We start from the raw sequence: 14352 nt of genomic DNA, 5'->3' as shown, positions 1-14352 counted from the left end.
CCACAGGCCACACACAGATTGGCACAGAGGACTAGAGACAGACATACAGGCCTACAGACTGACTCACAGGCCTACAGGCAGACACACAGGCCAACTTGTGAAGGCTCAGGCCTCTGCTCTCAGGCTGTATTAATGTAGAACCCATACAACAGTGGCACTCAGCCATAAATGGTTGTATAACAGATGACATCATCATTTACTTTTGAGTTCCAAGGACATCTAGTGTCAGCCATTTTGTGCTGGCTCCATGTGCCCTCCCCGCACCCCCTCCACCCCCATGTCCAGCATTTGCCATCTTGGTCCACATCAGCACCATGTTGTCAAAATATAAACTGGCCCTTTACGTCACCCAAATCCCATGGTCCAATGTGGTAGAGGTTTCATGAAAAGAACAAGAAAAAAATCAAGACACGTTAAAAATACATTGGTGGAAATATCAAGTAGGCAGTTACAGTCGGGTGGGGACACCTCCGTTGTAGGCCTCAGATGACATTCTGAGCTTTGGGGTTGGCAGAAGATAGGAGCTAAGCTAATACATCAAAAGGTTTCATGGGACCATCACAAGGATGCCAGGTTAGACCCAGAGGTAAAAAAGGAATGGTTAAGAAGAGGGCTAATGATAGCCCAAGACAAACAAACAGTAATTTTAGGCTCTGGACCTGCAACATTCCAACCTCCCCACACTCACTGAAGTTTTAACCAGTTAATCAGCCTTCAGTGGAAGTTTTTTTTTTTTTCCCCCAGAACTTTCCTTTACAGATACTTCCCCACCTTACTGCCTTTGGACTGTGGTTCTGGAAATCTCATGATTTTCTGTGGCTGGTTTTTCTCTTTATTAGCTAGTAGCTTAAATGACATCTCCTTAGAGAGGCCAGGACTTCGTGACCATCCTTAATCACTAATTGGCCCCTCCCTGTGTCAACCACTTTGTTATTTGACCTTATTTCTTATTTTTCTACATAGCTTTTCCCATGGATTCAGACATTCACATTAAAACATCTATTTACCGCCGTTTTATTTGAATGTGGGTGTGGTGTGTGTAAACTTGAATGCTTACTTCAGGTTGAGCTGGCTCAGTAGGAAAAAGTGCTTGCTACCAAGACTGATGACCTGAGTACCATCCCTGAGAGCCACACGGTGGAGGGCAAGAACCGACTCCTCGGAGTCGTTCTCTGACCTACACACACATACACACACACACACACACACACACACCCCTACATAAATACAATAAAAAACCCACTACATAAAAAAAATGCTACCTTTGCAATATGTATGTAGCAGCCATTGAAAGCAGGTTTAGTTGACGAAGGGAAAACTCTTCTTTGGTGCCAAGGTGGTAAAAAAAACAAGAATGCCAGAGTGGAGGGGCGTGGCCTCCCGGAACCTAAGAGCCGCGCTCCCGGAAGTTTCCGGCCAACGGCGGACACTTCCTGCGGATGGACGGTCCGTCAACAGCTGGCGGCCCCTGGGTGACGCGTAGGCCCGGGAGCGTCGAGCATGGACGACCACAGCCTGGAGGAGTTCCGCCGGCGCTGGCAGGAGGAACTGGCGCAGTCGCAGGCGCTGAGGCGGCGGCGGCGGCCCGAGGCCGGGGAGCGGCGGCCGCGGAGGCCCGAGGCGGGGGCGCGCGGTGAGCAGGCCTCGGGGTACCTGGCGCTGGCGCAGGGTCTGCTGGAGGGCGCGGGCCGACCCCCGGCGCCCAGGCCCGGCCGGTCTGACAGGAGGGATGCGACCAGCCGCTCGCGCTCACCCCCGGACCGCGACGCCGTGGAGCCCGAGCCGCTGGTGGACCAGCTCATCCGCGACTTGGTGAGTGGCCCGGGCGAGATGACTTTCCCTGTGGCTCACCCCACGGAGGTGCGGACGCGGTCACAGCCGGGACGCTGCACACCCAGGGCGTCCCTGGAAGCATTGGTTCTCCGCTGGGAGTTCGGCCTGCAAACATTTTGGGGGTGTTGGCAATAGATGTGTGTGTGTGCTCTTGGGCTTGCAAGGGGGTAGAGGATTGTTCCCGAACAGCAATGCTTACTTAGACCAGAGTCCCCAAAAGAGATCCCCTTCATAAAGTGACTACGTGTGAGTTTGAGACATCCTGCCCTAGAAACATCCTTAAAATTGGAAGAAAGGTTGACTTTGGAGGAAGGTCCAGAAAAAGCACAGGACAGAATTACCGTTCACTTTTCTCTATTGTTGGACTTTCCTAACTTAACGTGGTACTAAAACAAAACAAAACAACAAAACCAAAAAAGCAAAACTTAAATTAGAAGATACGGAAGGACTCCGACCAAGAAGAATCTTTTGGTTAATATCCTTAGGGGGTTCTTAGCATTTGGAGGGCATGGGTCCCTCAGAGAATCAGGAAGCTTTTACTCCAGCATCCTTTACCAAGTCGGGAGAATCAAATCAAGACCCGCCTCCCTCTCCCCCGCCCCCCAAACAGGGATCCATTGCTTCCAGTCCAGAAGAGAAGGTTTAATGGCTTCATTCACCAGGTTAAAATTTCCATAGCATTCCAGTAGGGAATACTTTTCTGTAAGTGACGGTTGTTTAGAGAAATAATGGGATAGAGCACACACACACACATATACACATAATTTTAAAAATGGATAATTTTATGCAATGGATAGCTTTATTTAAATGACACTAATAGCTTCTATTTTGAGTTTCAAGTTTATTCCCCTTTAAACCAGTGTCTTGTCTTGTGCTCCGCCTTGATTCTAAAATGGCCATAATACGAGGTAGATACTAAGTAACTCCTTTTACAAATGAAGGGACTCAAAGGTGGTCTTTTCTGCCATTTGCCCAGGATTACCCAACTGATAGATTCTGGGGATTGAATTTGGATTCCTGAGTTTTGACTTCACTAGGTGAAGTTTGAGTTGGCTGCCTTAGAGGCCTTGGTGATGTGTAAGTTCCCAGGTCCTCTCAGACCTGCTAAATCAGCAGCCCAGGGAAGGAGGTCCACATCTGATGGAGGTTTGAGAATCTGTGGAGGTTGAGATAGTCTCAGCTGTGTAGCCAGTGCTGGACCCTGTTCTGGCTAGTTTTATGTCAACTTGACACAAGTTAGAGTTACTGGAGAGGAGGAGCCTCAGTTGAGAAAATGTCTCTATAGGACCCAGCTGTAGGCAGGCCTGTAGGGCATTTTCTTAATTAGTGATTGATGGGGGAGGGCCCAGCCCATGGTAGGTGGGAACACTCTCGGGCTGGTGGTCCTGGCTTCCATAAGAAAGCAGGATGATCCAGGAAAGGCGCAAAGCTACACAGAGAAACCCTGTCTCGAAAAACCAAAAAAAAAAAAAAAAAAAGAAAGCAGGATGAGCAAGCCAGTAAGCAGCACTTCTCCATGGCCTCTGCATCAGCTCCTGCCCCCAGGTTCCTGTCCTGACTTCCTGCAATGATGGACTACAATGTGGAAGTATAAGCCAGATAAATCCTTTCATTCCCAACTTGCTTTGAGTCGTGGTGTTTATCACACAATAGAAACCCTGACTAAGATGGACCCTAAGTCCCATACACAAGACTTTTTAGGCCTCACATAAAGCACCCCCAAACAGAATATAAGTGTCCTAAAATGGAAGGGATCTACCCAGGGAGAAGGTCCGGGGCATAGCAGAATCTTATGTTTCATATAGAGTTGGCAAAAACCTGACCTGTGTCCTGTCCCTGGGCTCCTCTGCCCTTCAGAAGCACCTCATTAGGTACTGTTAAGGTCTCTTGAGCAGCATCCAACTCTCCAATCGGTGACATCTGTACAGTAAAGAGGCAGTAAGTCATGTGCTTAGGTAACTGGAGTTACAGGAGGTTGAGCCACCAGGCATGGTTGCTAGACATCGAACTTGGGTCTTCTGGAAGAGCAGACTTTGCTTTTAAATAAATATTTTTTTTTTAAAATTATGTGCACAGTGTTCTGTCTGCATCTATATTTGCACACCAGAAGTAGGCCCCAGATCTCATTATAGATGGTTATGAGCCACCATGTCGTTGCTGGAAGTTGAACTTAGAACCTCTCTCTGGAAGAGCAGCCAGTGCTCTTTAACCACTGAGTCCTCTCTCTAGTCCCGGACTCTGCTCTTAGCCATCAGGGTATTAATGTGTATTCAGATGCCTCCCCCCCCAGATGTCTGTATGCTTAGCCTGAATGTGGAGATCAGAGGACAGCCCCAGATGTTGATCCTCAGGCACTTCCACATTTTATTTGAGACTGAGGATAGGATCTTGTTGGCCTGGAACTTTGTCAAGTAAGCTAGCTGACCCTTGACTTTGCAGAGATCTGTCTGTTTCTTCTCTCTTCTCACCTTCTCTGGGATCACAGCCATATGTCCTCACACTTGCAAGGCAAATGCCGTCTTTACTGACTGAGCCGATGCCCCATCCCTGGCCTTGAGCTCTTGGTCTCCCACCCCCACCCCCTCTTTTCCACCTCCTGAGTGCTGTAACTGAAGCCTGAGCTTGGTGCTTGCCGTCTGGTGGTCAGAGGCAGTATCTTCACTGTTCCTAACAACCCTTCCACGACCGTTTCACCCTGTCCTGGGAGCTGAGCAGACAGAAGGTAGCTTGGCTTTGAAGGGACAGTAAACTCCTCCTGTATCTTCAAGTGACGGTAATATTTATTTAAAAGCCTCAGGTTCCTGTGGCAGTGAGTGTGAGCCCCACAGCTCACGGAGGCACATGAGCAACTGAGTTCGGTCCTCTGCAGTTCATCAGGGGTTTGCACCACCTCTTACCAGATGGTTTTGTGATGGTTTGTTTAACGATGGCAACCAGAATTAGATATTAAACATGGTGGGTAGTGTAGGATGTTTTTCCAATTGTTCAGTTTTCTTTATTGAGATAAAGTTTATACATGATCCGAATAAAATTGTTCTATGTTCCAGCATGCTTGCTGGTCAAAGTACATAATGCGTCAAGGAGCATTTAAAAAACAAAACAAAACAGGGTGTTTTAGTTACTGTTACACATTGCTGTGAAAAGACACTGTGACCAAGGCAACTCTTATAAAAGAATGCATTTAACTGGAGCTTGTAGTTTTAGAAGGTTAGTCTGTATCATCATTACAGGAAGCAGATAGGCATGGTGTTGGAACAGCGGCTGAGAGCTTTACATCCTCATTAGTAGGCAGAAGGGGAGAGAGAGAGAGACTGTGGGCTTTGGAAACCTCAATGCCTATCCTCTCCTGCAAAGCCACACCTATTAATCCTTCCCAAATAGTTCCACCCGCTGGGGACCATATATTCAAATATATGAGCCTATGGGGGACATTCCCATTCAAACCACCACACAGGGTGTCGCTGTGAAGATCAGGCCAGCTTCTAACTCAAATCCTCCTGCTCGTTCTGGGACCAAAGATGTGGGAAGAAATATTTTGATTGTTTGTTTTTTATCTGATACATGTTAGGATTGTGCTTTTGTCAATGGAAGTGTCTTTTGTGAAAATTGTCTTTTGACATTTTTTATTAGGCATGCTTTGAAATATACAGATGCTAGTTGCAGAGTTCATTGCCTTCTTAGAATGTACACACACACACACACACACACACACACAACACACACACACACACACACACACACACACACACACACACACACACACACACACCCAAAACCCCTGATCTCAGGACTGGGTTGCCAGCCTGTCAGCACCATGTTTCTCGCTGCGCTCTCATCCACTCACTCCACTCTGCCGTCTCCACAGTGGCATCAGGCAGTTTTACTCTAGTTTGGGTTCTTGTGCAGAACGCTGTGGACGAGTGGGTCCTGAGGCATGGACCTGATGTTGCTGTCTTCCAACACGGTGATAACTAGGTGTAGTTGGTTTCGCTGTTTGGGGTTTGGGAGAGAAGTGCTGCCGGGAACCTTATGGGATACGTCCATGTTTTCCTTGGTTATTTGCTCGGGAGTAGGATTACAGGGTTGTGGGCATGCAGGTCATAGTTACAGCAATCTCCCCACAAACTTGCCATTTCTACTTGTTGGTAACAAATATAGTAGAAGCAATAATGTTCTTAGTACCAGTGCCACAAGGTAATCTCTGCCTGGCAGGATCTGCTTTATTGTGTGCCTCTCCTGGAGTTTTTAACTCAGGAGTAACTCCTAGAAAGGAAGGTGGAGTTCCCCCAGGACTCCCTGCGCCAACAGGCTGATGCAGCTGAGGCAGAGTGTGCATGCAACCTGGAGCGGGTTCTGTCTCCTGCCCCCGCCCACCCCTTCGGCGGCTGTGTTACACTAGCACCTCTTGTGTTTTGTCGGGTAGGCTGGCCTTGAACACGCTGCAGCTGAGGACAACCTTGGACTTCTGATTCTCCAGCCTCTACTTCCCCCAGCGCTGGGATTACAGTTTTTTGGTACTGTGGGTTCAGCTCCGGGCTCTTTAGGCAAGCACTGTTCTGAGCTGCGTTCCCAGCCCACTGGCACGATTTTGGTGCCCACTGCACTATCACTATCGTGAGGGCAACAAAGAGAAGTGTGGCCTTCCGCTGGCACAGCGGTGTCCGAGTGTCTTCTTTGGCTGGACATAGACCAGGACCTTTGATGGGCAAGCACAGCTGCAGTGAGACTGTGACGTCCTGCCTTCTTAGGCGAGGCTTTTAATAGCAGCACTTGGCCGTCTTGCTTATGGGAGTGGCGTGTGAATACCTACACTGGCAGTTTTGGATGGGCCAGTGCAAGGATGGCATACCCTGGTCAGGATTCCAGGGCATAGATACTGTCTTTCATACCTTCTCCTTGGGGACAGTGGTGGCATTTCAGTTATGCTTATGTAAGCCTCTGGGTTGTGACAGCCAGCTGCTTGGTCGCATTTTATTTAGGTGGTGTATCACAGCTGACTAACAGAGTCACAGACGCCCAACACAAACCGGCCTAAAAACACCCACTGGGGTCTTTGGATCTGTGTCAAGTTCCAGGAGGTGCTGCTCGTTCTGGGCAGTGGCTGCCCGGCTGGGACCTCTCCTCCCATCAGTGCTGCTCGTCTGCCGGCTCTCTCCACAGTAGGCTGTCCCTTCTTGAGGAGAGCGGGCTGCGGCGGCTGTAGCTGTATGCTGTGCAGGGTAGCGGTGCTGGGGAGCACGGCGTGTGCTGTGTCATGCGCAGCTGAAGCTGTGTTCTTACTGGTCCAGACTGGGTCATCTCTTACTGATGGAGGTGGCCCAGATTTGTGTCCATTGCCCACTCCTGCCCATCTGACAGGTCTGTGCTCACTGTGGAGCTAGGGCAGGGGGTCGGCTGTGTCCAGAGTGGACTCGGCCTCGGCCTCGCCGGCTCCATGATTGGTAGCATGATGTGAGTTCAGGCAGGCCAGCCCCGGTGGGGCTCTGGGTCTGCCCCAACTCAGATTCAGACCCTGCTGCTGGCCAGTGCGTCCCTCCTGGTGTGCTGAGCTCATTGTCAGCTGAGCTGGAGTGACTCCCCTGCCTCTGCTGTCCTCTGCCTTCCTGTTAAGGCTCAGTTGAATTCCCTTTGCTATACTAACTCTCTCTGCTCCCTCCAGCCCCAATTTCTTTTTTCTTCTAACTAAAATGTTCTTATCAGTACCATTCATTTAAAAATGTTATTCATGAACTAGCGGACTTCTGTGTGGGTGCCTTTCCCATGATCTGTGTGAGTATTCACTAAAACAAGTTTGAATGTCTTTACTAGGAGGTTCTGTTCCTTGAAACTGTGTGGGCTTTGTCCATCCATCTGTCCATCCGTCCGTCCATCCATCCATCCATCCATCCATCCATCCATCCATCCATCCATCTGTGTATCTATCTATCTGTGTATCCATCCGTGTATCCACTCCTCAGTCTACATTGTTCATTAAGGGGCATGGTAGCACCACACACTTTCCTGAGTGCTAAGGACAGTAGCAGTGAACACGATGGACGGGCTAGAGAGTCCCTGGTGCCAGAGGCTTCCTGGCCGAGTGGTCACATGGGTCATACCTTGCACTTAGTTTAATGCTTGCAATTCTTTCTTTCTTTTCTTTTGTTTTAAATGATGTGTGTTTATCTGTATGTCAGTTTGTGCATGGTGCCAGCAGAGGCATTGGATTCTCTGAGGCTGGAGCTGTAGGAGGTTGTGAGCTATCTGACATGGGTACCAGGAATTGAACTCAGGTCTTAACCACTGAGCCATCTCTCCAGCCCCTGAGTAGTACTCCATTGTGTATATGTACCACATTTCTTTCTTTCTTTCTTTCTTTCTTTCTTTCTTTCTTTCTTTCTTTCTTTCTTTCTTTCTTTCTTTCTTTCTTTCTTTCTTTCTTCCTTCCTTCCTTCCTTCCTTCCTTCCTTCCTTCCTTCCTTCCTTCCTTTCTCTTCCTTCCTTCCTTCCTTCCTTCCTTCCTTCCTTCCTTCCTTCCTTCCTTCCTTCCTTTTCTTTTTTATTATTTTATTTATTGTGACTATTATTAGTGTGTGTGCATGTGGAGGGTGTAGGGGGTCAAAGACGACTTTTTGGAGTTGTTCCTGTCCTCTCACCATGGGTCTAGGGATCGAATTTAGGCTCCTATGGCAAGCTCTTTTGCCCACCCAGCCATCTTACCAACCCCCGTTCAATGTTTTAGAAAAGTTATAACCTCACTTTTTTTATTTATTCTTTTTTTATTGTTTAAAGTTAATTTATTTACTTATTTTTCTATTATCTTGATAGAGTATGTATTCTTATCTTAGTAGTGAGATGTTTCATTGAGGCTTGCTCAGTAATTGAGTAAAACCGAAATTTATTATAAGCCACAGTTGTCCTAGGGACCTCCATGCTATATATATAGCCTCCATGGTTCTATGGATTGTAGTCTGATTGTTCTTTATTTTATATCTAGAGTCCACTTATGAGTGAGTACATACCATGACTGTCTTTCTGGGTTTGGGTTACCTCACTCAGGATGATTTTTTTCTAGTTCCATCCATTTGCCTGCAAATTTCATGCTTTCATTATTTTTCTCTGCCGAGTAGTACTCCATTGTGTATATGTACCACATTTTTTTTTTCATCCATTCTTCCGTTGACGGGCATCTAGGTTGTTTCCAGGTTCTGGCTATTACAAATAGTGAAGCTATGAACATAGCTGAGCATGTATCTTTATGGTATGAATCAGCATTCCCTGGGTATATGCTCAAGAGTGGGATGGCTGGGTCTTGAGGTAGTTCGATTCCTAATTTTCTGAGAAACCGCCATACTGATTTCCACAGTGGTTGTACAAGCTTACATTCCCACCAACAGTGGAGGAGTGTTCCCTTTGCTCCACATCCTCTCCAACATTGGTTGTCATTGGTGTTTTTGATCGTAGCCATTCTGATAGGTGTAAGGTGGTATCTCAGAGTCATTTTGATTTGCATTTCTCTGATGATTAAGGATGTTGAGCATTTCTTTAAATGTCTTTCAGCCATTTGTGTTTTTTGTTTTGTGAATTCTCTGTTTAGCTCTTTAGCCCATTTTTTAATTGGACTGTTTAGTATTTTGATGTCTAGTTTCTTTTTTTTCTTTTTTCTTTTTTTAAAGATTTATTTATTTATTACATAAACAGTGTTGTGCCTGCATGTGTCCCTTCAGGCCAGAAGAGGGCATCAGATCTCATTACAGATGGTTGTGAGCCACCATGTGGTTGCTGGGAATTGAACTCAGGACCTCTGGAAGAACAGCCAGTGCTCTTAACCGCTGAGCCATCTCTCCAGCCCGATGTCTAGTTTCTTGAGTTCTTTATATACTGTGGAGATCAATCCCCTGTCAGATGTGGGGTTGGTTAAGATCTTTTCCCATTCTGTTGGCTGTCTTTTTGTCTTATTGACTGTGTCTTTTGCCCTGCAAAAGCTTCTCATTTTCGAGAGGTCCCATTTATTAATTGTTGTGCTCAGGGTCTGTGCTGTTGGTGTTTTATTTAGGAAATGGTCTCCAGTGCCAATGTGTTCAAGAGTACTTCCTACTTTCTTTTCTATTAAGTTTAGTGTAACTGGATTTATGTTGAGGTCTTTGATCCACTTGGACTTGAGTTTTGTGCATGATGACAGATATGGATCTATTTGTAATCTTTTACATATTGACATCCAGTTATGCCAGCTCCATTTGTTCAAGTTGTTTTGTTTTTTGAAACGGGTGTAGTTGGAATTTTCTTTGGGCTACCAACCAGCTCCCAGATAAAGACACAGGAGACTTATTATTAATTATGAATGCTTGGCCTTAGCTTAGGCTTGTCCCACTAGATCTTTTAACTTAATTCAGCCTGTTTCTATTCATCTACATTTGCCTTGAGGTTCTTTACCTTTCATTCTATATGTCCCACTTTCCTGCTTTTTCCACGTCTGGCTGTCTGGCCCTTGGCATCTCCCTGGTATTCCCCCCCCCCCCCAACCAAAATTCTTCCTCCTGCCTACTCTCCCCACCTAGAAGTCCCACTTATACCTCCTCCCTTGCGATTGGCCATTTGGCTTTTTATTAGACCAATCAGGTTCCTTGGGCGGGCAAGGTGAAACAGGAACACATCTTTGCATAGCTAAACAAATATTCCCCAACAGACCAGGTCTCTCTGCAGCCCTGGCTGCCCTGCAGTTCTTAGAATCTTTGTGACTTAGGAACTCTAACATACTTGTTTGCACCCCAAGGTCCACAAATTCTGTAGTGGATCCTGATACTCAGACTGTGTTGGGCCTTTTGACCAAACACATTCACACGCTCCGTCCAGCCTTTCCTAAGAGCACGTCCTCTGCACTGTGCCCTGCCCGGCTCCCACATCTCCAGTCCCACTTGGACTCACCCAGGCTTTGGAAGCAGAGGCTGGCCTGTTTGCTGCACAGCCTTCCTTCACTGCCACACCAGCCTCTGGGGAGTCTCCGAGTCCATAGCTGCCCTTTCTACCTCCCTTCTTTGCTGGAGCCCCCAGGGAAATGGCCAGAAGGTGATGAATGGGAATGTACCTCATGGTTTTGAAACCAGTCCTAAATAACTAAATCTCGGTGTCTTTCCCAGGCGAGGGCACGTGTGAGGCGGCCAGCGGGCAGGTTAGCTTCTGTAGGTGGCAGCTGTCTGTGCAGGCAGTGCACATCTCTACTGAATCCTGCTGGCCTCCAGCTTAGGGTCGCTCTGGAGATAAATTGGCTTTCTGTGGACTGCTTGGGAACTTAACCTCTCTTTATTGCATTGTTGGTTTTTAAGAGAAAGGACTCCTAAGTTCTAAATAGCTGACTTACTAATGAGCCTGGGCATACCTTGGGGGACTATCTCCTGTATTTATTCTGTCTTATATGCGATGACTTAGCTCCATAAAAGATTCAGCTCCTTCAGTGTAGAGGCCATTTCTCATACATTTGCTAATAGCACCTCCCCTCCCCCAGCACTGGGCCTGGCCCTGAATTCAGACAGTGTTTTGCACATCAATTATTTTGAAGCTGGATGGTGTGCCTCCTGTACAGATATCTAGGAACTTGAGAAGAAATCTGTGGTGTGCATTGACATTCCTGTTTGTTTGTTCCAGGAAGGTATTTCAAGACAGAATTGGTGCCTGTTTTGAAAGTGTTTGAGACTTTCCTCATCTACCAGCTAATTTTCTCAAGCCCCAAGTGAAACTGGATGCTACCAGGTCCTGTGTGGGACTGGGTGGTATGTGGGCTGAGATAAGCCCAGCAGACAGCAGCAGGCTTCTCCATCCCAGGGTCAGTAGAAGATGTGTTTAAACACCATCTTGAGAGCGTCTGAGTGGCGGTCGCCGCTGAGATAACAGTTGGGAGTGCATCCCGGAGTTGGTTTCTCCCCTCTGCCCTGGTTTGGCTCGTAGTGATTACCCCTTCTGCTAAACAAGGGTAGGCAGATTAAGTTTCTCACACGACGGCATAAAGAGCGTCCATTTATGGAGTCAGGCTTATAGTAGCCCTTGGGGGACAATCAGCCTCTCTGGGGACAGAGCCCTTCACAGTTTCTTTCGGTGTTTTTGGAGTGAGTCCAGTAGACTTTGGGAAAATCCAGTGTTCACTGACCTTAGCGTAACACAACCCCTTTGTGCGATTCCTCCCTAGACTGGGAGGAGGAGTCTAGAGTCTGAGCCTGGCGAGCTGTGATGTCACTGTCGGTCAACTGATGCTCTTGCAGTGTCCCTTGAACATCTCTGTGCTGCTGCTGCTGCTGCTTCCTCAGAACATCCATGGTGTCTCTTTTGTCGTGAGCCACACCAGGACGACCCCATAACTGTTGGGCTGGCTGTGTGCCCCAGGTGTCTAGGTGGCAGCCCGACGCAGCTTGATAGGATCGAGGGCTTTCTCCGCACACGAGCACAAGTAGCGTTTGCACACTCACTGTTCACCATGGAAGGAATGGCTGCATGTCGTCACAGGAGACGTGCAGCAGCCGTGAGCTTGGAGTGGTCGCTGGGCTGCAGCCTGGGTCAGAGTGCGATCAGGTCTGGCTTAGGTCCATCACAGGGTCGACCAAGCTCATGAAGTAGTCTCTGGTGAGGTGTTTTCCAAGTGGTAAGCTACTAATACAACAAACTGATGTTCGTGGGCCGGACACTCACACTCTTTCCTCTGGTTGGCTGGTAGAATAGCACCCCCTCTTCACCTGCGTGCTCTTGTACCACCTCAGTGGATGTCGGAAGGAAGTTTCTACACCAGCCTCTCTGCAGCTCTGCACTTAGAACCCTTGTGCACATGGCCTCAGTGGTTGTTTGGGAGAAGGCTGGACTTAATGGATCCAACTGTGAGGTGTAGATTCACACGTGGGTTTAGTGGGCTGGCCATTCAGAAGTGAGAACTGAGGCCAGAGGCCCATGCTCAATGCAGACTGCTCTCTGGAGGGGCTGGCGCTTTTGTGAGGCAGCCCCTCTGGCCAAAGGCAGCATCTAGGAGGGTGCTCAGCTGTGAACTAGGTAGCCCTCTCTCGTCTGGGGGAATCTGAGTGACCCACTGCTTCATCACTAGAGACCACAGCAGGAACGTTTAGGTGTGGTCTCCTGATCATGGCCATGCATGTGCCGCAGCTACTGGTACTCTTTGGTGACTGACCTCCTTGTCCCTCCTACCATTCTTTAACTGTTAGTGATGGGAACAGGAAGCCCAGCCAGGTGGAAGTGGGGGAGGGGACTCAGACTGTTAGAAATTGACATTGTTGATTGACATTTCGGAGTTTAAAGCACTCCTAAGGATGGTGATTTAAAAGAGAAGGTTGGCTCTGCGGTGGTGTTTGTGTTCTTCCGGTTTATCTTTGTGGTCATCCTCCAGCTCCCCCAGACAGCCCAGCAGTGTCTGACCGACTGTTGGTGCCGTGGTCTTCTCAGCACTGCTGGTCCTGCAGCCTGCTGGGCTGCGTCTCTGCTCCCCGGCACCACGACCAAGCCTTCCTGAGTTGTTAGGTACCCTCTCGAGCTGGCGCTGCTGTTCTGTGTGTTGTGTGTTTGGATCCTCCACGGTTGGGATGTAGCCTCACTCTGTAGTCCCCTCGTTACTGCTGGTGATGTCTCTGTTTCTAGTGAGACGCGTTACAAGGCAACGAGTCACCAACAGGAAGCAAGAGTGACTTGAGAAAATGAAAGGGAGCTGGCATGTCCTCCAGGAAAGTGGTACCCAGCCTCTGCGTGCCTAGCAGCAGGGCTTGCATTGGCCTCTCTGGGAAATGTCTTCATGTGTTCCTTGGGCAGTCACCGTGAGTGTGCTAGACAGGAAGCTTAGGTGCCTTTTGCCTGATCGTTTGGGATCTTGGTGCTTCCAGGCCGTGTTCTTCCCCAACTCGGCTCAGGGAGGGCAGTGGGAGGCGGTGGGTCATGCTTTCGCAGAGGGACCGTGTTCCCTGTTGAGCACGGGAGGCCGTGACTTCTGCCCAGAATAAAAGCAAAGATGGCTCTTGTTCATCTCAAGACTGGTTTATAGTGTGGCTTACCGTAAAGGAGCCCATGGCTCGAAGAGCGCCGCAACCTGCCTCGCTCTGTCTTGTCCAGCCTCACCCTGCCATAGCTCTGGTTGTATGAACATAAAGGGACACCTCTCTCTCTCTCTCTCTCTCTCTCTCTCTCTCTCTCTCTCTCTCTCTCTCTCTCTCTCTCTCTCTCTCTCTCTCACCATGTGGGCAAAGTTAGTACTCTCTGCTCCTGCAGACAGAATAATGTAGAAGAAAAGGTGGAGGGCACCAGGGAGGTGGGTGGCATTGTGAGTGATAGCCCTTCACCTTGTGTGTGCCTGCCAGGTCCCGGACCAGCAGTGACCTCTGCAGGGGTTGGGGAGTCTCTGGTTGAGTCTGGTTGGCAGTAGTGCTCTTCAGTGAAGAGTGAAGGTGTCATTGTAGTCAAGGACCTTGCCTGACTTGAGTCCCCATGCCTTTCCTTTGTTTTCTTGGGCAGGGACCAGCGCCTTCCAATTACCCTTGCAGATGGTTTCCTGTTTTTCTGCGT

General features: G+C 48.4%; 1 protein-coding gene across 1 annotated transcript in view; it reads left to right on the top strand.

The window, feature by feature from the left end:
* Positions 1-1428: 1428 nt before the first annotated feature.
* Positions 1429-14352, top strand: part of Fbxw8 (F-box and WD repeat domain containing 8) — a 100404-nt gene continuing 87480 nt past the window's right edge. The window contains exon 1 of the mRNA XM_006970804.4: positions 1429-1812. Within this exon, the coding sequence (XP_006970866.3) occupies positions 1501-1812 (312 nt within the window). The 5' untranslated portion in view covers positions 1429-1500. The remainder of the gene's footprint in view (positions 1813-14352) is intronic.

Source organism: Peromyscus maniculatus, chromosome 23 (genome assembly GCF_049852395.1).
Source record: "Peromyscus maniculatus bairdii isolate BWxNUB_F1_BW_parent chromosome 23, HU_Pman_BW_mat_3.1, whole genome shotgun sequence".
Lineage (NCBI taxonomy): Eukaryota > Metazoa > Chordata > Mammalia > Rodentia > Cricetidae > Peromyscus > Peromyscus maniculatus.
This window is presented reverse-complemented; position numbering and strand designations above follow the sequence as displayed.